General features: G+C 53.4%; 1 protein-coding gene across 1 annotated transcript in view; it reads left to right on the top strand.

The window, feature by feature from the left end:
• The window catches only part of TXNRD3 (thioredoxin reductase 3), a 33,861-nt gene that overhangs the window by 6,130 nt on the left and 5,826 nt on the right, over positions 1–21,905 (top strand). Inside the window, exons 2-13 of the mRNA XM_027523470.1 lie at positions 3,145–3,205; positions 4,200–4,393; positions 6,942–7,046; positions 7,256–7,328; positions 8,248–8,367; positions 10,514–10,656; positions 10,818–10,933; positions 11,531–11,756; positions 12,439–12,531; positions 17,900–17,976; positions 18,719–18,875; positions 19,478–19,585. Coding sequence (XP_027379271.1) covers positions 7,283–7,328; positions 8,248–8,367; positions 10,514–10,656; positions 10,818–10,933; positions 11,531–11,756; positions 12,439–12,531; positions 17,900–17,976; positions 18,719–18,875; positions 19,478–19,585 — 1,086 coding nt within the window. The 5' untranslated portion in view covers positions 3,145–3,205; positions 4,200–4,393; positions 6,942–7,046; positions 7,256–7,282. The remainder of the gene's footprint in view (positions 1–3,144; positions 3,206–4,199; positions 4,394–6,941; positions 7,047–7,255; positions 7,329–8,247; positions 8,368–10,513; positions 10,657–10,817; positions 10,934–11,530; positions 11,757–12,438; positions 12,532–17,899; positions 17,977–18,718; positions 18,876–19,477; positions 19,586–21,905) is intronic.

Here is a 21,905-nt window from a genome sequence, read left to right as displayed (position 1 = left end):
TCTTTCTGATTTTTCATTGTTAGTGTATAGAAATGCAAGTGATTTCTGTGTATTGATTTTGTGTCCTGTAACTTTGCTAAATTCACTTGTTCAGTTCAGTCGTTCAGTCACGTCCGACTCTTTGTGACTCCATGGACTGCAGCACGCCAGGCCTCCCTGTCCCTCACTATCTTCCTGAGCTTGCTCAAACTCATGTCCATTGAATCACTGATGCCGTCCAACCATCTCATCCTCTGTTGTCCCCTTCTCCCGCCGTCAGTCTTTCCCACCATCGGGGTCTTTTCAAATGACTCAGTTCTTTGCATCAGGTGGCCAAAGTACTGGAGTTTCAACTTCAACATCAGTCCTTTCAAAGAATATTCAGGACTGATTTCCTTTAGGATGGACTGGCTGGATCTCCTTGCAGTCCAAGGGACTCTCAAGAGTCTTCTCCATTATTTTGCTTCTTGGATATTTGGATTACTGTTTTTCATCAATCTGGGCTATTTGGGGGCATCTCTTCAAATATTATTCTTGCGTTTTATTTCCTCTCTTACTGGTATTCACGCCTTGTGTGTGTTGTGCTCCATGCTGGCCCGATTTCCCCTAGGCTCCTGTCCTTTATCTTTTCCCTCCATGGCGTGAGGCTGCACACTCTCCACTCACGTCCTCAGCTCTGCAAGTCCTGCCAGCCTGAGTCTACTGTTGAGACACCATAGTGGAATTTTGACTGTAGGTATTGCACTTTCCCATAATTGCTTAATACCCAGTTGGTTCCTGTCCATAATTCCTGTCTTTTTATTGGTTTTCCACTGGGTGAGACATTGCCGTCATGCTTCTCCGGATCTCCTGAAGCATAGTTTTCTCAAGCTCCTTAAAGGCATTTACATGGGTGACTTTCCTGTCCGTCGCACTGTCGGGGCCTCTCAGAGGCGGCTTCTCCTGCCTGCCTTCTGCTTGTGTGTGGACCCCCTGTGCTGTTTCTTTGTGTGTCTGGTCATTTTGTTGTTGAAACCAGGGCGTTTCCGGTAATGCATTATAGCCACTCTAGACAGTGCAGCCGTCCTTCTCTGTGGCCGGTTTCTGCTTGTGTATCTCTGATGGGTTATTTTCAGGAAGTCTGTTTCCACTCCTCTGAAGTGTGGCCGTGGGTCTGTGCAGCCACCGGGGGTGACGGGTTCAGCGGCCGCCTGTGTTACACTGTCGGACTCTCAGTGTCGTGCCCGGGTGTCACACTCCTCTGGTTGCGGGTCAGGTGCTCTGCTTTCCTGGCAGTGCCCTGGGGTGTGAACTGCTCTGTGGTGGTGTTGTTCAGTCGCTCCAACTCTGTGACCCCACGGACTGCAGCACGCCAGGCTTCCCTGTCCTTCACCATCTCCCAGAGCTTGCTCAAACTCATGTCCGTTGAGTCAGTCATGCCATCCAATCATCTCGTCCTCTGTCGCCCCTTCTCCTCCTGCCCTCATCTTTCCAGTGAGTCAGCTCTTCATGCCAGGCAGCCGCCAGCCGGGCCCCTCTGCAGCGGTCGTTACTGAGCAGATTTGCAGTTTTTTCTTACCCTGGCAGGGCCATTCTCTAACGTCTCCTCCTGGCTCTCTGCTGACCGGTGGCTCACAGTTAGCTTTCTGCCAGGGGGAGCCACTGGCATCCTCTGACTCGGCCTCTGACTCTGATAGGCCTCTCAGCTGTGCCTGAGTGTGAACCGCCCCACAGTCCATGCCAGAGGGTCAGTTTCTTAGGGTGGAGCTCAGCGCTCTCTAACCTTGTGGTTTCCCCCTTGCCCCGAGCGGCCTCTGAGACCTTGCTCCAGAGCTGGGGTGCCCACCCGCTTCCCTTGAAACAGCCTGCTTTATGAGCGGCTCTGATAGGGTGTAGCCTCCGGTCTCCTTGGCTTGCCTCTCCCAGCCCGGAGCCCTGCCCTGCCAGTGGCCCTGCTGTTTTCGCCTGGGACAGAAACTCTGGTCTATGAATGAGGTGGTGCAGGAGGAGAGCTTTCCCTTGCTGCCACACTCACCAGTAATACAGCCTCTGCCACTCGAACCTGAGCGATAGAAATGGCAACGGCCCACCTTGGGGTGGCTGGGACCCCAGAGAGCAGGGCGCCCTGTCTCCTCGGCCACGGCCACCTGCAGTGGCACCTCCGTCACGCTCGGGGGCGGAAGACGGATCCCTGAGGCTCCCCGCTCTTACTGACATCTAGTAGATTCTCTTGAATATGCGTTGCCTCATTTGCTGTGTGCCCTCAACTTCCAGAGACTTCAGTGGCCCTTTTTAATTAGCTCTCACCAGCCGTGGACATCTACCAGGGGCAGACGGGCCAAGACCCTCGCGCCTCTGTCCTGGAGCTGGAGCCCCTCGGCTCCCCTTCGAGGGCTGAGGTCACTGAAGGGCCAGAGTCCTTCTGACGGTGGACTCTGATTGACCTCAGTGGCGGCAGTTGGAGAACTCCCAGGAGGTGACTGAGAATTTCCCCTGGAAGGTCTTGCTGGCTCAGGAGATCAGCTGAGAGGGACTGGAAAGAGGACCCGCTCCATGCAGAGCGCTGTGGAGACTTCTGGATGGATGGGGAGTAGGCGCGGGGCAGGAAGAGGCTGCAGGAGGGGGTCTGAAACTCTCCGTAGTCACAGACAAGCTCCTGGTGACACCTCACTGCTGGGCCCCTGTCCGCATGGCAGGGCCCAGGGCTTTGTGTTCAGGCAACTGGTGGATGGTGACAGTGGGGGCATCTGCCTCCCCTCCTGGCGGGCAGGGAGGGTGTCCTGCTCATCGTTGCGTGGTGAGTTTGGGGAACAATGGATGAGCCATCCTAGGTGTGTGACAGTTGAATGGTTTAGTGACTGTTGAAAGAAAACAGAGAGGAGAGGGCATGTGGACACAGGTGGGTTGGTGTGGGGCATGCTCCGTGCGAGGCGTCTGGGGTTACCCAGCTGGAGAAATGCTGCTTGTCTTGAGTTCCAAGAAAGAGGCTTGAGTGAAAGGTACAGATTTGGAAGTTAGACAGCAGGTTGTAAAAGAAGGGAAGAGGCGGCCTGAGGTCATTCTGGGAAGGTGGCCCGGGGCTCGCACTCCTGAAGGGCCTGCTTGAGCGTCCCTGCTGCCTTGCCCACACTCCATAGCTGTGTCTGGTCTCTGCGGGAGGAGAACGCAGGTGCATTTTCATTGCAGGTTAAAGAACTCTTTTCTTCTCTGGGAGTTGACTGTAACATCTTAGAACTTGATCAAGTTGGTAAGTAGAATGGTTCGTACCTGTTGTTTGTAATCAACGTCCACAAGATTGACTTCTTTCCTTGTATTGCCTCGTTCAGTTCAGTTTGCTCCTGTCTCTTTGGGCTCGATGAGCTGGTTGCACCTACCTCCAACCCCGCAGAAGATGAACCTGTATGTGGAAGTACTTTGCGTGGATTTTTGCGTACATTGCATTTGAGGGGGATGGAAGGCAGCCGTGTTAGGCAGTGCTGGTGGTCCTCAGGCGTGTCTGCCCACTGTCCGGCGGCCTAGAGGAGGCAGTATCAGGACGAGGCGGGTCTGCCCATCTCCTGAGCGCAGCCCCAGGAGGGCCGGCGCGCCAGTGTTCCCGCTTTCCTGCTTCTGAATCCCATGCACTTTCCACGGGTGTGCGTGGAGAACAGAAAGCCCAATCTCTGCCTTCATGAGACTTCACCCCTCTCTTTAGCCAGGTCAATTTAATAAGTGAAATGCTCTTGAATCTTTGAGACTTTGCTGAAGAGTTTACCACATGGGGAGCCTGAAGGACCGAGGGCCTGGTTCAGTTTTTAGGAGTGGAGGGTATGTTTTGGACTATGAGCATAAAGATTTTTTCAAATGTAATTGTTGGATATATTTTCTGTGTTACCACCGTTAGAGCATATATTATGTTTGCTCTTTAAAGACGATTCTTATCTGTCTCTGCCTAGCCAGTGGATTATAGATCAGATTCTAATTTGAAAGGGTTCATTTAAAAAGGAGTCATGAGTCTGCTCTTTATTCTGTAAGGCTTCCTTTGAACCCCTGAGTCGTCGCTTCGTGAAGCTGACGACGTGCATGTGGGCATCTGAGTGTCGCAGCACTTCAGCTCAGCTCACAGAGCCTCGGAACCTTTGCAGGGTCTTCTGTCTCTGATCTTTCATCCTCAGGTGAGGGGGCCGGTGTCCAGGAGGCTCTGTCAGAGATCACCAGCCAGAGGGCTGTGCCCAGTGTCGTCTCTGATCTCTCATCCTCAGATGAGGGGGCCGGTGTCCAGGAGGCTCTGTCGCGGAGCCTCAGGACCTTTGCAGGGTCTTCCGTCTCTGATCTCTCATCCTCAGATGAGGGGGCCGGTGTCCAGGAGGCTCTGTCGGAGATCACCAGCCAGAGGACTGTGCCCAGTGTCTTCGTGAATAGAGTGCACGTGGGCGGCTGTGACCACACTTTCCAGGTAAATAGTACCGTGTGTTTCTGAAGGCTGTCTGTCCAAATTTTGTTTTTAAGAAAATACTTAAAAGAGGTGGAAATGGTTTTTACAAATCTGTTCATTTGTGTCTTTTGGAGCTTGTAAAATCAAAAGCTTCCCTGGTGGCTCACATGGTAAAGAATCTGCCTGCAATGTGGAAGACCCGAGTTCTATCCCTGGGTTGGGAAGATCCCCTGGAGGAGGAAATGGCAACCCACTCCAGTATTCTGTCCTGGGAAATCCCATGGACAGAGGAGCCTGGTGGGCTACAGTCCACGGGGTCCCAAAGAGTCAGACATGACTGAGCGACTAGGCACTATAGGATGATTATCAGATAATCATGATTACTTTAAGAGAAATTAACTTTTCTACCAATTCAAACTTTCAACACTGAGAAGGAGAAGGTTTCAAGTGAGTTTGGAGGACAGAAGGGTGGGCTGCCCTGCTCTCTCCCTCCAAATGGGGACAAATGAGGCCTCCTTCCACCTCGAGGTTTAGGGAAATGAGGTCAGCACTGGCAGTCCAGCCCAGCGAGCACAGCTCTCCCACCAAGGCTGCTGGCCCTGCGAGCTTTGAGAAGCTCTGTTTGGTTCCTAGAATGCAGAAATGAACAGGAATCATTTGGTTACGTAGAGATAGATAAAAATTGATATGTAATAATAAGGACCTTATTTTAACTATCTGTTTGCTTTTATTAAAACTCTGCTCATAGGTCCTTTATATATGTAATCATCAGCGGTGATGGATTAAATACTTAGGTTTAGATTCAATTAAGAATTACATTTTTGGGGCTTCACCGGTGGTACTTTGGATAAGAACCTGCCTGCCAATGCAGGGGACACAGGTTTGATCCCTGGTCCAGGAAGATCCCACGTGCAGCAGAGCAACCAAGCCTGAACGCTGCAGCTACTGGGCCCCAGCACCCAGAGCCCGTGCTCCCCGTCAAGAGAAGCCACCGCAGTGAGAAGCCCGCACACCACAGCTAGAGAGCTGCCCCTGGTCACTGCAGCTGGAGGGAGCCTGCACGGCAGGGAAGACCCACACAGCCAAGAAGAAATAAAGTGATTTTTTAAAAGCTTCATACATTTAAAAAGAAAGAATTACACTTTTGTGGGGAGAAAAGTTGTCTACATAGCACGTTAATCTGGGATCAGCATCAGTTTCCAGAAACTGCCTGCTTCATCCGTCCTGGAAGCAGGTGCCATTGCTGTAGCCTCCAACGCCTTCGGAGGCGCTGGGTTTGGCAGTGCCCGCTGGGAAAGTGCATCACGGGGTGTGGGGGCTGCTTCGGGCTGCAGAGACGCCGGGTCTCCTCGGAGGCTGAAAGCCCCCAAGAGCACCCGAGGCGGGGGGCTGCCGGCCGGGGCCGGGGCCATGCGCCTCGCCGCGTCTGTGGTCCTGCAGCACTCGCACGGCACTCGCAGGACAAGCCGGCTCAGGAGCCAGCGTGATGACTGAGCAGCCGACCTCGCACAGACAGAACTGCCGTTCAGCCTCACGTGGAGCCTCCAGCCTTGTCCACGCTGCTTCTGGCCTCAGGGAGGGCCACGTGGACATCAGGTTGTGCCTCCGGGTCAGCCCTGACCTTTCCCAACAGATGAAGCAGAAGGCTTGTGTTGTACCGGAAGTTGCAAGATTTAGGTCAACCTATGAAAAATCAGGAGAAAACCCACAGTGCATGCCCGCCGATGATGTGTGAGCACTGTTTTCAGAGAAGACTAGCGCAGGTGGACGCGGGCAGAGGATGCTGCTCCTGGTCTTACATCAGGCTCGTGTGCTCGCCCCTCCCAGCCATCCTCGGAGCCAAGTGCTGGTCGAAAGGAAAGTCGCTTCAATCAGAAAAGCTGGCATCTGGGGAGAAGGGGACCCACGTCCCAGAACCAGCTGGCAGGATTCTGCTTGGCCGTGAACGTTTTTAAAGGGAAAAGAGGGAATCAGTTAATCGCTAAGGTGGGAGGCCAGCCTCTCCATCGCCTCCCATCGTATGCGACCTGCTGACACCTGCAGCCCTGCTTGGCTCCATCGCACCCTCTCGGTTCCTGCACACTTGCTGAGGGCAGAGTGTGCTCGAGAGTCACTCACGTTTTAACCACTCAGTTCCTCATGCCTTTTTACACCTTTTAACCCGGGAGGGGAGTCCCCCACTTAGCAAGGCGTGTGTGCCTCCAGTAGAGCAGAAGTCGGGGCCAGGTTAAGTGCCACCCAGTGAGCTCATTGTTACGGTTAAGGTCTGAGGAGAACAGAGTGAGCCAGCAGGAAGGGCCCAGAGAGCTGCTTACGGAGCGAGCTTGTCTGACATGGGATGAGGCCCGACCTCCCCGCCATCTGACATGTGCCTCCCTGTTGGGTGATAACCAGTGCGTTTATCTGCTGTGGCATCGGTCTGACTAGTCGGGCCCGGCCGAACACCCTCCAGATAAATTCACAGTCCAGCTTACCTGCACTTCAGGTTAACTGTCCCTGAGGTTTCTATAGAAGCCGTGTGTGCTGAGTCAGCTTGGTCATGCTGTGTTCTGTCCTTTGACTCCCCCAGGCACATCAGAGTGGTTTATTACAGCAGCTCCTCCAGCAGGATCCGGCGTATGACTACGACCTCATCGTCATCGGTGGGGGCTCCGGGGGCCTCTCGTGTGCTCAGGTGAGAAGAAGCAGCCGCCATGGATGATCCTCACGGCGATGGCCATAAGCCTCCCTTCTGCCGTCGACACTTAGGCCGTTCCAGTCTGCGCTGCTGTTGTGGCATGGCTGGGTTAAGAAAGAGGAGAGACTGTTTCTTCACAGACACGGTCTCATCCTTCAGGGGAAGGTCGGGAAAACGACGAGGTCTCCGTGTGTCTCTGTTCGCAGGAAGCCGCCGTCCTGGGGAGGAAGGTCATGGTGCTGGACTTCGTGGTCCCGTCCCCCCGTGGCACGGCCTGGGGTGAGTGGCTCTCCTGCTGTCGTCGGGGGGCTTGTTGTCTTTGGTTCTCATTGGTCTGCCTTGGTCCTCACCACAGCCCCAGAGGGTGACCCGCCTGCCTCGGGCTGAGGACACCGTCCCCGGTCCTGTGTTAACAAGAGATGCCAGAAAGATAACACGAAAATGATTAAGGGGGATTTTGCAAAGGGAAATTCCATGCCCCAAGTGTCCCACCGCGTGTGCCAGGATAACTTGGCACCCACATGGGGGTGTTTCACGGTTGTGGTCTCGCAGCGGGGTGTGCCCCATCATGCTTGCCTAGGTTGGCCGTGACACTTTTCTGTGTCTCTGCGTGGATATTATAACCAACACCGTGGCTGCAGGAAGGTCAGCTGAGTACCGTGTGTGCACTCCACGTCCATTTGGTGCACACTTGTCCGCCTCCCTTCTGCTTCCCCGTCCCGGGCACAGCCCTGCCTCCTGGTACCAGGGGGATGCGCTCTCAGAGGGCACCGATGTGAGTGTCTGTCTCACCCCGTGTTGGTGAGAGTCCAGGCAGCTGGTGGCGGGTGGTACTGGCCCAGAGGAGTCAGGGTTGCCCAGGGAAAGGCTGGAGGCCGGCCCTGCCTGGCCTCAGAGCAGCGTGTGCCCAGTTAGCCTGACCCGGTCCTGACTATCTCGTGGTTGGGACTCAGGTGGAAGTCTTGGATTCTGTACCCAGGAAACTGTTCGAATGCACGTCGGAATTTGCTCATTCCTGGGCCTCCTGCAGGGACCCTCGGTCACTGTAACGCACATCGTTTTGTGTACTGGTGTGTGACGCTGACCCCACAGTCGTCAAGGCTGTTGTTCCCACGTTTTCATAGCACCCGCTCTGCGTGTGTAAGCCACATGAACACACACATGCACACACAGCATCACAGCTGTGGCTCTCGCTCAGGTCTTGGTGGCACGTGTGTGAATGTTGGCTGTATCCCGAAGAAGCTGATGCACCAGGCCGCGCTGCTGGGGCAGGCGCTGACCGACTCCAGGAAGTTCGGCTGGGAGTACAGTCAGCAAGGTGGGTGATGCGTGAAACCGTCCAGACTGGGAGGAAAGAGGGAAGAATAGGTTTCTTAGAAATGCTTGCTCTTTCTGTTTCTGTAGTTGACTTTTACGCTAGTTTAATAAACACTCATTAGGAGCTCACATGTGCCAGCGGGACCCAGGATTCCAAGACAGTCAGTGCAGACCTGCTGTCGGGGCCTTAGGGCTGGGGAAGGGTTGTTGCAGCCCCGGCCATCCCAGACGCACAGCAGGGTGTGCGGGGGCTTTCAGGGCAGGAGTTAGGAGCGAGTCTAAGGAGAGCGCTGACTTGGGTGGAACGCCGCGGGCAGGCTGGATGGAGCAGGGTGGAATGATGTCCACGCTGGCCTGGAGGTGGTCCAGGGGCCTCTGAGCGCGTGTGAGAAGGTGGAGGAGTGCGGCAGACCTGGAACACACAGAACAGTGAAGGGGGGCGTGAGAGCCGATGAGGCTAGAAAGCTGTTGAGAAGAAGAGTGTGCGGAACTTCCGTACCAGCAGTAGTAACTCACAGAAGTGGAATAACGGGGATCACAGCAATCGTGATACAAGGGCTTGGAAGGCACTCCGCTGGGGTGTACAGAACACTCAAGGGAGTGTGAAAGCACAGCAAAACCGTGCTCTGATTCTGGAGGGAATGCTTACGTACTGTGAAGGCGTTATCTCAGAGCTATTTCGTAAAGTTTATTTAAAGTCCAAGGAAAATGTCAGAATTTTTTTTTCCTTTTGGAACTGGACAGATTATTCTCAAGTTCGTATTGAAAAGTAAATGTGTGAGGGTAGCTGTGCCACCTTTGAGGAACCAGGGGAGCGACATTTCCACCTGAACTTAAGATGCTGTTGCTCGTCACACGACCGAGCGGTCAGGTGGTGCAGCAGAGCAGGCCTTCCACGGACCTGCCACCTCAGGGCCCTGGGGACCTTCCAGGGGTCCTGCTCCTGACTCTGCAGGTCTGGGGAGGGGTCCCCAGGAGCCGCGTATCTCAGCCTGCTTCTTGGGGTGCTGACATGCAGGCATGTTGTGAAACTTCTGAAAATGTCTTTTACACAAACCAGAAGCAAAGGTCCCCGGGGCCATGAGACGCACGGTTCTCTGAGGCCTTGGAGCCTGGCCTGTCTGGAGAGAGGGGCCGACAGAGGACGTGAGCCTGGCAGAGAGCTAGTCAGTGGTGGTCGTAACCCCGGGATCAGGGGCGTGGGGTTGGGGAACACAGTCACCAGACTGACCGTCTGGACCACACGGTCTTAGACCTGTTGTCCTGTTGCTGAGGTTGTAGGAAGGGTGACGTGACATCTGGGCCGTAATCGCTGATGTCGCCCAAGTCCCCACACACAGTGACTCTGTCCTCCACTGTGCTCTGGGGTCCCTCAGCCTGGTGGGCGGGTCCCTGAGTGCGCTGGAGGGTCAGGGTCCAAATGGACCGAGGGTGAGCCCCCGGTCGGCTGGGTTTGTGGTTGAGGGTCTCACCCAGCTTGACAGGACCCCGGACCAGTGTTTTCCTGGGGAGCATCAGCAGATGGGGTGAATCCAGGAAATGAGCCCCGCCTGGCAGGCCCAGGAGTAAGCAGGAGCCTTGAGTCCACCGGCCTCACCCTGGCTTCGGCAGGAAGTGGTGAGCTCTCACCTGAGCGCCGGTGTTCACTGTCGCAGGCCTGCCTGCGGGCACCCGTGCCCCACCTGTGGATCCCGGGGCCGGCCGTGGGAGGGCTGTTTCCTGCCCCACTCCGTGCATTTTCATCACGTTCAGAACTCTGCTTTCTTCGTGTTTGTCACATGAAAGAAGCTGTGTGTGTGAGTCGCTCAGTCGTGTCCGACTCTTTGCAACCCCATGGACTGTAGCCTGCCAGGCTCCTCTGTCTATGGGATTCTCCAGGCAAGAGTACTGGAGTGGGCTGCCATTTCCATCTCCAGGGGATCTTCCTGACCCAGGGATTGAACCCGGGTCTCCTGCCTTGCAGGTGGATGCTTATCTCCTCAGCCACCAGGGAAGCCATGGTGGCTGTAATTGGCATACGAAGACTTCTTGCTAATTATCTTCTATTCACTTCTGGATCCTTAAAGTGATGGACGCGCGTGTGCCATGTGTGACTTCACGGTGGCCGTGCAGCCCCTCACGCCCGCCTGCCCCTCGTCTCTCCCCAGTGAGACACAGCTGGGCCACCATGACAGAGGCCATCCAGAGCCACATCGGCTCGCTGAGCTGGGGCCACCGGCTGGCCCTGCGGGAGAAGGCAGTGACCTACGTCAACTCCTACGGGGAGTTTGTTGAGCACCACAAAGTCAAGGTCAGTTGGGCCTTTGGCCCCATTGGTTGCCCCCCTGACTTGCGCCTGCGCCCGCCTGAACTGGGGCTCCGTGTTGAGGGCTGCACCCAGTGTGCAAGCATCCTGGTGTCGGATCAGTCTGGTACTAAAGGAAAAGTGAAGTTTGCTTTGCTTTTTTCAAGGCAACCAATGAAAAAGGACAGGAGGCGCTTTACACTGCTGCGAAGTTTGTCATCGCGACAGGAGAGAGGCCGCGCTACTTGGGAATCCCGGGAGACAGAGAGTACTGCATCACCAGGTGGGGTTAACTAGGCCGTCTGCCCGTAAGTTGCGTTACGTCTGTGTCTCCAGACTCTTCACTCCCTGGCTCATTTCACGAGAGATTTGCACTGACGACAAGCGGAAGGGCACGCAAGACGGAGCTGAGGGCACAGACGCAGTGTCTCCAGGCCTCCGGGCGGGAGAGCGAGTCTGGGCTTTGGTCCACGCTCGCTGGAGCCCAGGGCGAAGCAGCATTTGCCGCTAGCTTCAGGCTTTCGTGTCTGTGATGGTGGTGGACCGGGTGACCAGGAGACTTGCTGTCCCGATGCTGGGACTTAACAGGAATTCCCAGTGGACAGTTGTCAGGAGGACCTGTGACCTCGATGTATGAAGCAGGACGATGACTCGCACACTTTCTCGACCAGACGCACTTTAAGAATCACGCTGTTCACTGTGGCTGTTCAGGTGGACACCCAACGCAGGCTTTGCACGTGGGCCACTGTTCGATTTCCAGTCTCCTGGCTGGACGTCCTCCTCCGAGGTGGACACACCTGCAGCCCCGAGAGCCGCTCCCCCCAGCGCCCACGTGCTCTGGTCCCAGCGCCGTCCCACAGGGAGCCCCTTCTCTCTGCAGCGACGACCTGTTCTCGCTGCCCTACTGCCCGGGCGCGACCCTGGTGGTGGGCGCGTCCTACGTGGCGCTGGAGTGTGCGGGCTTCCTGGCCGGCCTGGGCCTGGAGGTCACGGTCATGGTGCGCTCGGTGCTCCTGCGGGGCTTCGACCAGGAGATGGCGGAGAAGGTGGGCGCCTCCATGCAGCAGCTCGGCGTGCGCTTCCTGTGCAAGTTCGTGCCCGTGGAGGTGAGTCTCGGCCATCGTCCTGCCGGTCCAGCTCCACAAGCTCCCGTTCTGTTTGATTTTTTAAAAATCCTGAGGCATTTGGGATGTCAGTTCCTCGACCAGGGGTCGAGCCTGTGCCCCCTGCAGTGGGAGTGTCGAGTCCTCACCTCTGGGCCACTGTTTCCAGGAGGGAGAGGCTCCTCCTGGGGCTGCTTGTGTTACCCTTGTTCACGCTGCTCCCCAGGGACCCTGAGGGCGGGGTGCCCCTTCCAATCCCTGCCCGCCCCGCCTCTGCCCACAAGCACGTCTCAGTGCTGACGGCTCTACTAGCACCCGCCTCAACTCCACACCGTTCATACAGCCGCCTGCTGGGCGTCTCCGTTTGAATGCCTCTCAACATTTTAAATGCAACAAGAGAAAATAAAGCTCCCGATTTCCCGCCCGGTGTCCTCCCGCAGCCGTCCTGGCCTGTCTCCATCCTTGGGAGGTCGTCCCCCAGTACACACGGACCCCCGCGACTTCCAGTCCACTCTTCCCGCTCACCCAGGGGCTTGTCTCTCCCTCAACCATCCTCGGGCCGGTCCTCCGTCCTCCAGCCCTGCTCCGTGCACACGGAACACGCCCGCCTGCACACACGCCCTGCCCCCCCCCCCCATGCTGTGTCACCTGCGGAGAGAATCCACGCACTGTCCATCCTCGCCAGGTCCAGCAGCTGGAGAGGGGCCTGCCTGGGAGGCTGAAGGTAGTGGCGAAATCCACGGAAGGGACAGAGACAATCGAGGGCATTTACAACACGGTGAGTGTCTGCCAGGCGAGCAGGGGCGGATGGACACGCTTGTGAATTGGCGCAGATGAAACACGTGGGGAGATGATACCAGGGTTGACTTTTTTGACTCTCTGTGAGAGTCTAGTACATATGGAACATGTTGGGCTGTTGATATTTGATGGTTTTTGGTGGCACACGAAGAATACGATGCTGAAATATGCGGGTGTGTGTAACAGTGCAGGGAACAAAATCTGGAAGCAGGTGTGAGTGGAAGTTGCTCAGTCGCATCCAACTCTTTGTGACCTTGTGGACTATACTGTCCATGGAATTCTCCAGGCCAGAATACTGGAGTGGGTAGCCGTTCCCTTCTCCAGGGGATCTTCCTAACCCAGGGATCAAACCCAGGTCTCCTGTGTTGCAGATTCTTTACCAGATGAGCTACATGGGAACCTGGAAGCAGGTGTGCCTGCCTGCTGTCAGCGCTCACTTCTGGGGAGTTAGATGTCTTATACATTTCTGCATTTGACCATTTTTGCAATAAGCATTGATTATATTTTATAATCAAAAGCAACAAAAACAAGCTACGTCAAATCTGCAAACAGTGTGAGTAGTCCGCGGACCCTTGGGTGGCAGTCGTTATAAGTGAAACTCATGCAAGTCAGACATTTCTCGTGTAAACTGTAGTTTATCGCTAACCTGGGTCAAACTATTCATGTATGGTTCATATACTCTAACAGTATGTTTTTTTTTCAACTAAAAGTGAATGATGTTGTGAAGATGACCAAAGCCAAAGGCAGGTGTAAGGAAAACAAGCGTAAGAACCAGCCCCTGTCGGGACTGTGATCAGGGCTGTGATGCGTGTGTGACCACTGGAAGTGCTCGCTGCTGCACTGCCCAGGCTTCCAGCTCACGCTGCGTCTGCCCGTTGACCGAGGCCGTCTGTCGTAGCCCCCAGCAAAGTTAGTACATTTCTCTATAGACATAAGAACATCTTCCGTTAGACTTATTCCTAGGCATTTACATATTTTTGTATAGTTACAAATGCTGTTTTTGAAAACGTGTCATTATCTTTCCCAGTCTGTTGCTGATATATAGAAAGGCTGCTCACTTGTGTGATTGTGTGATCGAATTGTGTGATTCGATTCAGCTGAGCCCGTTTGATCACGTGTCCTTAAACGGTTCAGCGTCTTTGTTATGCATGCGTAGCAAGGACTTGCTTCCTTCTGTTGACTCTTCCTCTTCTTCCTTTTCCGCGTGAGGGCACCAGCCACGGCCCCCACGCAGTGCTGACAGGAAATGCAGACCTGGATGCTCCAGCCTTGCTCCGGGGTCGGGAGGGAGGTTTCCACTGTTTCGTGGTTAAAGAGCAGGGTTTTCCCATAGGGTTTCGGTAGCTAATCATGGTAGAGAAATCATTTTCTATTTTTGTTTGCTAAGTTGTTGTTGTTGTTATTATTTTGGTTTTTTGTTTGTTAAAAGTCAGCAGTAGGTGTTCAGCTGTAAGAATGTTCCTTTTGTGGCTGTTGATTATCTTTTCTTTAATCAATCAGTGTGTTGCATTGTATTGATTTACAGTCAACTGTATATTACTGGTGTAAATCCAACTGGATAATGAACGGTTCTTATTGTATATTTTTAGATTTGGCTATTTAAAATTTTTGTATCTATATTCATGAATTATATCGGCTTATAATTTTCCTTTCACATATTGAACTTCCCAGATTTTGATATCAAAGTTTTCTAGCTCATGAAAGAAGTCCGGAATCTGCCCCTTCTTTTTCAGTTCTCTAGAAGCATTTATGTGCTACTGGAATTGTTGTTTTTGTTCAGTCTCTAAATTGTGTCTGACTTTTTGGGACCCCAGGGACTGCAGCACACCAGGCTTCCCTGTCCATCACCAGCTCCTGGAGCTCGCTCAAACTCATGTCCATTGCGTCAGTGATGACATCCAACCATCTCACCCTCTGTCGTCCCCTTCTCCTCCTGCCTTCAGTCTTTCCAAGCATCAGGGTCTTTCCTAATGAGTCAGTTCTTTGCATTGGTGGCCAAAGTATTGGAGTTTCAGCTTCAGCATCAGTCCTTCCAATGAACACCCAGGACTGATCTCCTTTAGGATGGACTGGTTGGATCTCCTTGCAGTCCAAGGGACTCTCAAGAGTCTTCTCCAACACCACACTTCAAAAGCATCAGTTCTCCGGTGCTCAGCCTTCCTGATGGCCTGACGTGACCAGCTGTCGCCGTCTGTACGTGACGACCATAGCTTTGACTCTACAGACCTTTGTTGGCAGTGTGATGCCTCTGCTTCTCAATGTGCTGTCTAGATTCGTCGTTTGTGCTGTCTAGCTTTCCTTCCACGGAGCAGGCGTCTTTTGACTTCGTGGCTGCGGTCACCGTCTGCAGTGATTTGGGCCCAGGAAGTAAAGCCTGTCACTGTTGCCACCTTTCTCCCCGTCCGTTTGCCATGAAGTGAGGAAACCGATGCCATGGTCTTAGTTTTCTGAATGTTGAGTTTTAAGCCAACTTTTTCACTCTCCTCTTTCACTTTCATCAAGAGGCTCTTTAGTTCCTCTTCACTTTGTACCATATGGTGTTATCTGCATATCTGAGGTTGTTGACATTTCTCCTGGCAGTCTTGATTCCAGCTTGTGCTTCATCCAGCCCAGCGTTTCTCATGATGTCCTCTGCATAGAGGTTGCATAGCAGGGTGACAGTATACAGCCTTGCGTGTTTGACAGAGTGGGCCTAGAGTGTTCCGTGAAGACATGTTTTTTTCTGTAACAGTCAAAGGACTGTTTAAGGCTGCTCTTTTTCTGCCAGCTTTTCCTGTTGAGTCATGGCTGATCTGCAGCCGTGCCGTCCGCACCCCTCGGGGTCCGTCTGTGTGGTGTGTGTTGGTGGCTGGTTCTTATACACCTGCTCTTCTCCAGATTCTCTTTGGATTATAGGTTATTACAAGATTCTGAATAGTTTCCTGTGCTCTACAGTAGATCCTTGCTAATTATCCACTTTATATATAGTCCTGTGTATCTGTTAATCCCAAACTTCTAATTTACCCCTTCCTCCTCTCTCCTCTTTGGGAGCCTGAAGTCTGTGTTCTGCGCCTGGCAGTCTGCTTTGGTTTTGAGTAAGGTCATCTGTGCCATTTCTTTAGGATTCTGCATGTAGGTGAGACCAGGAGATGCTTGTCCGTCTGGTCTCCTTCCTTAGTGCGATCATCTCTGTGTCTGTCCACATTGCTACAGTGGCACACTGTCTTTTTGTGGCTGAGCAGTATTCCATGGCATATGTTCACCACATCTTCTTTATCCCATGGACACTTAGGTGGCTTCCTCCACATAAATTTAAAACCAGCTTTCCAATTTTGAAGAAGAAGCCTGCTGGGATTTTGACTGAGATTGTATTGCTTATGTAGATGAGTTTGGTAAAACTGGCATCTTAAATCAGCAGCACTGATTTTTCCTGTACACGGACCTCTGTGTTTTTCCCATTTATTATGTTTGCAGGCTCTTTAGTTTCTCTCAGCAACATTTTATCATTTTTCTCTGGAGGTCTTTCATGTTTCTGTTAAATGTATCTCTGAGTACTTCATATTTTTAATCTCTGCAAATGACATTTTAAGTTTTTAAATATTCAGCGGTTAATTGGTAGTTCGTAGAAATACACATGATTTTTCTGTATGCCCTTCTTAGGATTTGTTCTGCATAAAACAGTAGTTTGGTTTCTTCTTTCCAGTTTGTGCATTTCGTTTCCTTTTCTTGCCTCGTTACCCTGGCTGAGAATCCACGGGTACCGAACAGAGACTGTGAGGGTCTCCCGTCTCGGGTGGGTGAGGCCTGTCTCCGCTGCGAGCGTGTACGCCTTCAGGCGTCTGCAGACCTTCTGTGAGGCTGGGGACGCGTGCTTCTAGGTCTAGAGCTCCAAGGCATTTTCTGAAATCCGCAAGGGCGCTTAGTTTTGTCAGATGCTGTCCCAGCTTCTATTGGGATGAGGAAGTTTTTTTCTTTTTTATTCTGTTCAAATGATGAATTCCATTGATTGGTCTGTATGTTAAACTAGATTCGTATTTTGGGACAAAGCCCAAAACACTTGGTCACGATCAGTTGTCCTGTATTTATGTTGCTCTATTTTATTTGCTGGCGTCCGTTAAATAGCTGGCGTCTGTGTTCATGGGGAGTGTTGGCTTCTGATTTTCTTTGTTTTGAATTATTAGTATTTTGCTGCGCTGGGTCTCCGTTGCAGCATGCAGGCTTTCTCCAGTGGCCGCGACTGGGGGCTGCTCTTCCTTGCCTTGTGTGAGCTTCTCACTGCAGCGGCCTTTCTTGCTGCTGTGCGTGGGCTCTGCAGCGTCCAGACTCAGTAGCTGTGGCCCAGGGGTTTAGTTGTCCCTCGGCACGCGGGCTTTTCCCAGACCAGGAATCGAACCTGTGCCCCCCACAATGGCAGGTGGATCCTTAACCACTGAGCCACCAGGGGGGTCCTCTCAAGTTTTCTTTTCTTTTTACTGCCCTTGTCTGACCTTGTGTCAGATGTTCACGCCTCACAAACAGGCCTTGGGATGTCGCGCCTCTTTCTTGTCCTGGAGGCTTCGTGTGTCATCGGTGTTTTTCTCGTGTCGCGTGCACTTTACTAACAAGGTCACCTGGCCCCAGAGTTAACTCTCGGAGACGTTTATGCACCGTGGACGTGGTCTCTGTGAGTATGAAGCCCTTAATCTGCCTGAGCTGCCACAGCATGTAGGGGTTGATCACACGGTCACAAGGAAAAAGTGACCATCTGCGCGCCAAGGGGAGGCCTCAGAGGAGGCTGCCCTGCGGACCCTGGGTCTCAGGAGTCTGACCTCCAGAACTGAGAGGAACCTCATCCAGGTACTTTGTTGTGTTCTGAACTAGGACACTGCCCTGGTAGAAAAGTCTGCCTGCCAACGCAGGAGACAAGGGTTCAGTCCCCTGGAGAAGGGCATGGCTACCCATTAATTCCAGTGTTCTTGCCTGGAGAATTCCATAGACAGAGGGGTCTGGCGGGCTACAAGGTCATGGGGTCACAAAGAGTCAGACAAGACTTCTCGACTGAACAATGGCCTTGTTGTACGTTAATCGACTCTGTAAAGGCCTGTCCCCAAATCCAGTCGCATTCCGAGGCCCTGGGGGTCAGTGCCTCGGCACGAGTTAGGGGAGGGGGCGTGGTGCAGCCTGGCCGTAGGGTCACTGAGTCCTGTGGTGTGAGTTTGGTAAAGTCTGTCTCTGCAGGCATCTGTTTCATCTAAACTGTAAATCGATTGGCACAGGCTGTTGATGACATTCTGTTACTCTCCTATCAGCTTCTGAAGGATTCATCGTGATGTTCTGGTTTTCGTTCCTGGCGTTGATGATCTGTGTTTCTGTCGTCTCTCTAAACGCAGGTTTTGTTAGCAATTGGTCGTGACTCCTGTACGAAGAAGTTAGGGCTGGAGAAGATTGGTGTGAACGTCAGTGAGAAGTAAGTACCCTGGTGTTAGCGCCCAGCCCTGCTCAAAGCTCAGTGTTTGCACAGATCGTCCCTGGGAAATTCTGACTTCATTACTGAGGTGCTCTGAATTTATTTTGTAGTAAGTAATCTGTCAGCTCTGTATTATCAGTTATTTCATTAATCAGTTGATAACTCTTAATGTTTTCCTTAAACATTTCATGCATTAAGCAGTTACTTGTAAAGAATAATTGTGGAAATGTATGCATCCACTTTCTGTTTAGAATGAATTTGTCTGTCCTTGATCAGGCAAGGAGGAAAATTCCAAAGCAGTATGTTCAACTCTTGGAGAAGGCAATGGCACCCCACTCCAGTACTCTTGCCTGGAAAATCCCATGGATGGAGGAGCCTGGTAGGCTGCAGTCCATGGTGTCGCTAAGAGTCGGACATGACTGAGCGACTTCACTTTCACTTTTCACTTCCATGCATTGGAGAAGGAAATGGAAACCCACTCCAGTGTTCTTGCCTGGAGAATCCCAGGGACGGGGAGCCTGGTGGGCTGCCGTCTATGGGGTCACACAGAGTCGGACACGACTGAAGCGACTTAGCAGCAGCAGCATGTTCAACTCTGGGGGAGGCCTGGCGCTGTCCTCAGCACTCAGAAAGCAGGCAGTGGTTTGTCTGAGCCACGGGTCCAGGGACGCTTGGTGGAAGAGAGTCTGCTTCCAGCAGTGCAGAGTCAGTTGTAATATTTTTTCTTCCCCAAACACAATAGGACGGGCAAGATCCCCGTAAATGATGAGGAGCAGACCAGTGTGCCCTACGTCTATGCTGTCGGGGACGTCCTGGAGGGCAAGCCGCAGCTCACCCCGGTCGCCGTGCAGGCGGGCAAGCTGCTGGCACGAAGGCTGTTCGGGGGCCGATCAGAGAAGGTGCGTTCCTCGCCGCTGTCTCTGGACAACGTCTGAGTCACAGTCACGACGAGAGGAGAGGCAGTGCGCGTGCACCGCGTGCACGTCGCGCTGGGGAGGCGCCCCGTGTCGTGTGCGGTCCCCTACCGTCTGATGGTTCTGAGTAAATGCTGTGAGCATCTTACGTTGAGGGTGTTGTCCTGGGCGACGCGGGGGCACCCAGGTGGGGCCGTCTTTTCTTGCCGGAGGGGTCGGGGAACGCGTCCTGGGTGGGCTGCTGCTCTGGCACCAGGGGCAGGGCCACGCGGCTCGGGGTCTGATGGGCTCAGCGTGTGGCCGTCTCCGCTTGGCAGGCCGGCCTGTCGCCCTGCCCGGTGTGGCGGAAGGGCTTCCTGCTCACCCTCGCAGGGGCGGTCCTGTGCGTGGCTGCGGGTCCCGGTCTCACTGAAGCAGCCGGAGTCGGGCTCCCCTGTCTGCTCAGTGACTCAGTTCCCCGAACTGTGGTGGGCGGTGGCCACCTGCGCTGGGCTGCGCTTGTCTGTCTTCTGTTTATGAATGTACATTGTGCGGATTTTCACTGTGAAAAACAGGACAAAACGAGACACGAGCTGTCTGTCTTGCAGTGTGACTACGTCAACGTCCCCACCGTGGTGTTCACGCCCTTGGAGTACGGCTGCTGTGGGTACTCAGAGGAGAAGGCTGGCGAGGTGTACCAGGCAGAGAATCTGAATGTAAGACGTGCGGTTGGTGCATTCTCAGACCTCGCCTCTAATCCACGGTTTCTCCTGTTGGCCACTTTGCATTCTGTAGTTTTGCAAGTTCCTGTGATGGCTGCATTGTTGGAAATTACATTCCTGCTTTGGGAAAGTTGGAAAGTAAACAATGTAAGCCCTGTCTCTAGCGGAGTGATTGTCATACAGCTGGGAAGACGGATGCAGACTGTGCGTACAGGGCTTTAAGTGCGTGGGCAGCATCTGAGGGGGAGGCCCCTGGGGGGCACGCAGTATCCTGGGAGCTGTGGGGAGGGGGGCCGGCCAGGGGCTGGGGGCCACGGCAGCTCCTCCTCTCCTGCTGGGGTTCCCATGTGCGTGTGTGTGTGCATGTGCACGTGTGTACATGTGTGTGCATATGTGTGCATGCGCGTGTGCACGTACGTGTGTACATGTGTGTGCACGCACACACTCGCAGGTCACGCTTCTCTTCCTGCAGAAACAGGCATGCGTGGCAGCCACATGCACGTGGCCTCTCCCCACTGCAAGCTCAGTGCCACTTCTGGTCTTTGGAGGAACTGACTGACCCAGTGTTTGTCTCAGTCGCACGTCGTGGGGACGTTTGCTGGCCCAAGCTGGCTCTGTCCACCTTCCCCACGTGGCGCGGCGGGGCCAGGCTCAGGAAGTGGCTCTGGGAGCCCCCCGCCCCACCCGCAGGCTCAGGAGGGCGGTTTCAGGGCTGCGGTGCTGCGGGGTTGTGGGCCATTCGGACGCCCCCAGAGCTGCTCTCTGCTCCCCTCCACCCTTGCCCGTCCGGTCACACCGCCTCACGGTGTGCTCTTGCTGTGATGTGGTGGGTGGTCCGAGTGGCTTTCTCCTGCCCTTCTCCCCACGTGGGAGGGGTGGGGGATGAAGGGGGTCAGAGGGTTAGGACCACCATGTTTTCAGGGGCTGTTGTTTAGGTGGTGCTTTCAGTGAGAAGTTTCCATTTCAGAGGACGCAATTTGATCAGTGTTTATAATTAACTCCTGGGAATAGTGAACCAGCTGTGTGAGTGGGAACTTTTGCTCGGGTCTTGACAAGTGACGGCAGCCATCGTGGACTTGACGCTTGGTTCCAAAGGCACTTGAGAGGAAGGAGGCTGCGGCCGGATGGAGGGCGCGTCTGTAGGCAGAGCCCCGTCCTGGGGCACCCGCGGGCCTCTCCCAAGGCCCCTGCACATCAGCACACCCCGTCTAGACTTTCACTTTTGCATTTTGCAGGACTGAAAATTTGATCTATTAGTATTTTTGATATTCTTATTATAAAGAGACTTGAGGAAACCTCGCATAAATCCATGTATTGTATCTTTTCAAGTGAGGAAATTAAGGGGAAAAGGTGAGGGTGGGCACAGTAAGACAGGATAAGAAAATGGAATTCATTCACAAAACTCACACCATAAAGTCCTCCGGACTTTGATCTCTGATAAGAACTTGTATGTAGAATATCAAAGAACTCTTACAACAATAAAAACCAAACAACCCGGCTTTTAAAAGAGCAAAGGATATTTCCCCAAAGAACGTGCACGGGTGGCCAGCAGACACGTGGAAGGAATCTCGGCGTCAGTGTCATCAGGGAAACACAGCACAAGCTTAGCGAGAGGCCGTGGGCTGATTTATGAAAGTTCTCACCGTGTCTGTGGGTTCTGTCTTCACTTTTCTGATGGTGCCCTTTGAAGCACAAAGACCTTTCCTTTTGGTGCAGTCTGGTGTGTCTTTTTTTTTTTCTGTTGTCACATGTACTTTTGATGTCACTTCTGACAAATCATTGTCTGACCCACAGTCGTGAAGATTGATGCCTGTGTTTTCCTCCTAGAGTGTTGCGGTTTTCAGCTCTGACATGTGGGCCTCTGATGCATTCTGAGAACTTTCTGTACATGTGTGAGGTCGGGGTCCAGCCTCATCCCGCCGCACATGGGAGCCCATTTCTCCTTGAAGAGCTTCCTCCTAGTGAGGAAACACAGGCACTGATCTAGCTTACAGATTTCAGTGTAATTGGGAGGGCGGGTGGGAGGGCAGAGGCCAGGGAAGAGAGAGTGAAACCTCCTGAACAGGAGGGCAGGCCAGGAAGGAGAGCCCGCCCAGGAGCAGGTGACCACAGCGAAAGCGTGCAGTTTAGAAGCGTGCAGGCTAATGACAAGCAGGAGGAAAGGCACTTGTGTCTGATTGAAAAGGGCACCGGGAGGCAGAGGCAGCCAGTCACAGACCAGAGCTTTTAAATTTGCACTTCTTGTGCCTAAGTTGATTTAACAATTAAAACTCTTTAAAAAGGCAGTATTAGAGAGATTATTTTGGGGGGCGGG

Source organism: Bos indicus x Bos taurus, chromosome 22 (assembly GCF_003369695.1).
Source record: "Bos indicus x Bos taurus breed Angus x Brahman F1 hybrid chromosome 22, Bos_hybrid_MaternalHap_v2.0, whole genome shotgun sequence".
NCBI classification, from domain to species: domain Eukaryota; kingdom Metazoa; phylum Chordata; class Mammalia; order Artiodactyla; family Bovidae; genus Bos; species Bos indicus x Bos taurus.
The sequence above is the reverse complement of the archived record's forward strand: the minus strand, read 5'-3'. Positions and strand labels throughout refer to the sequence as shown.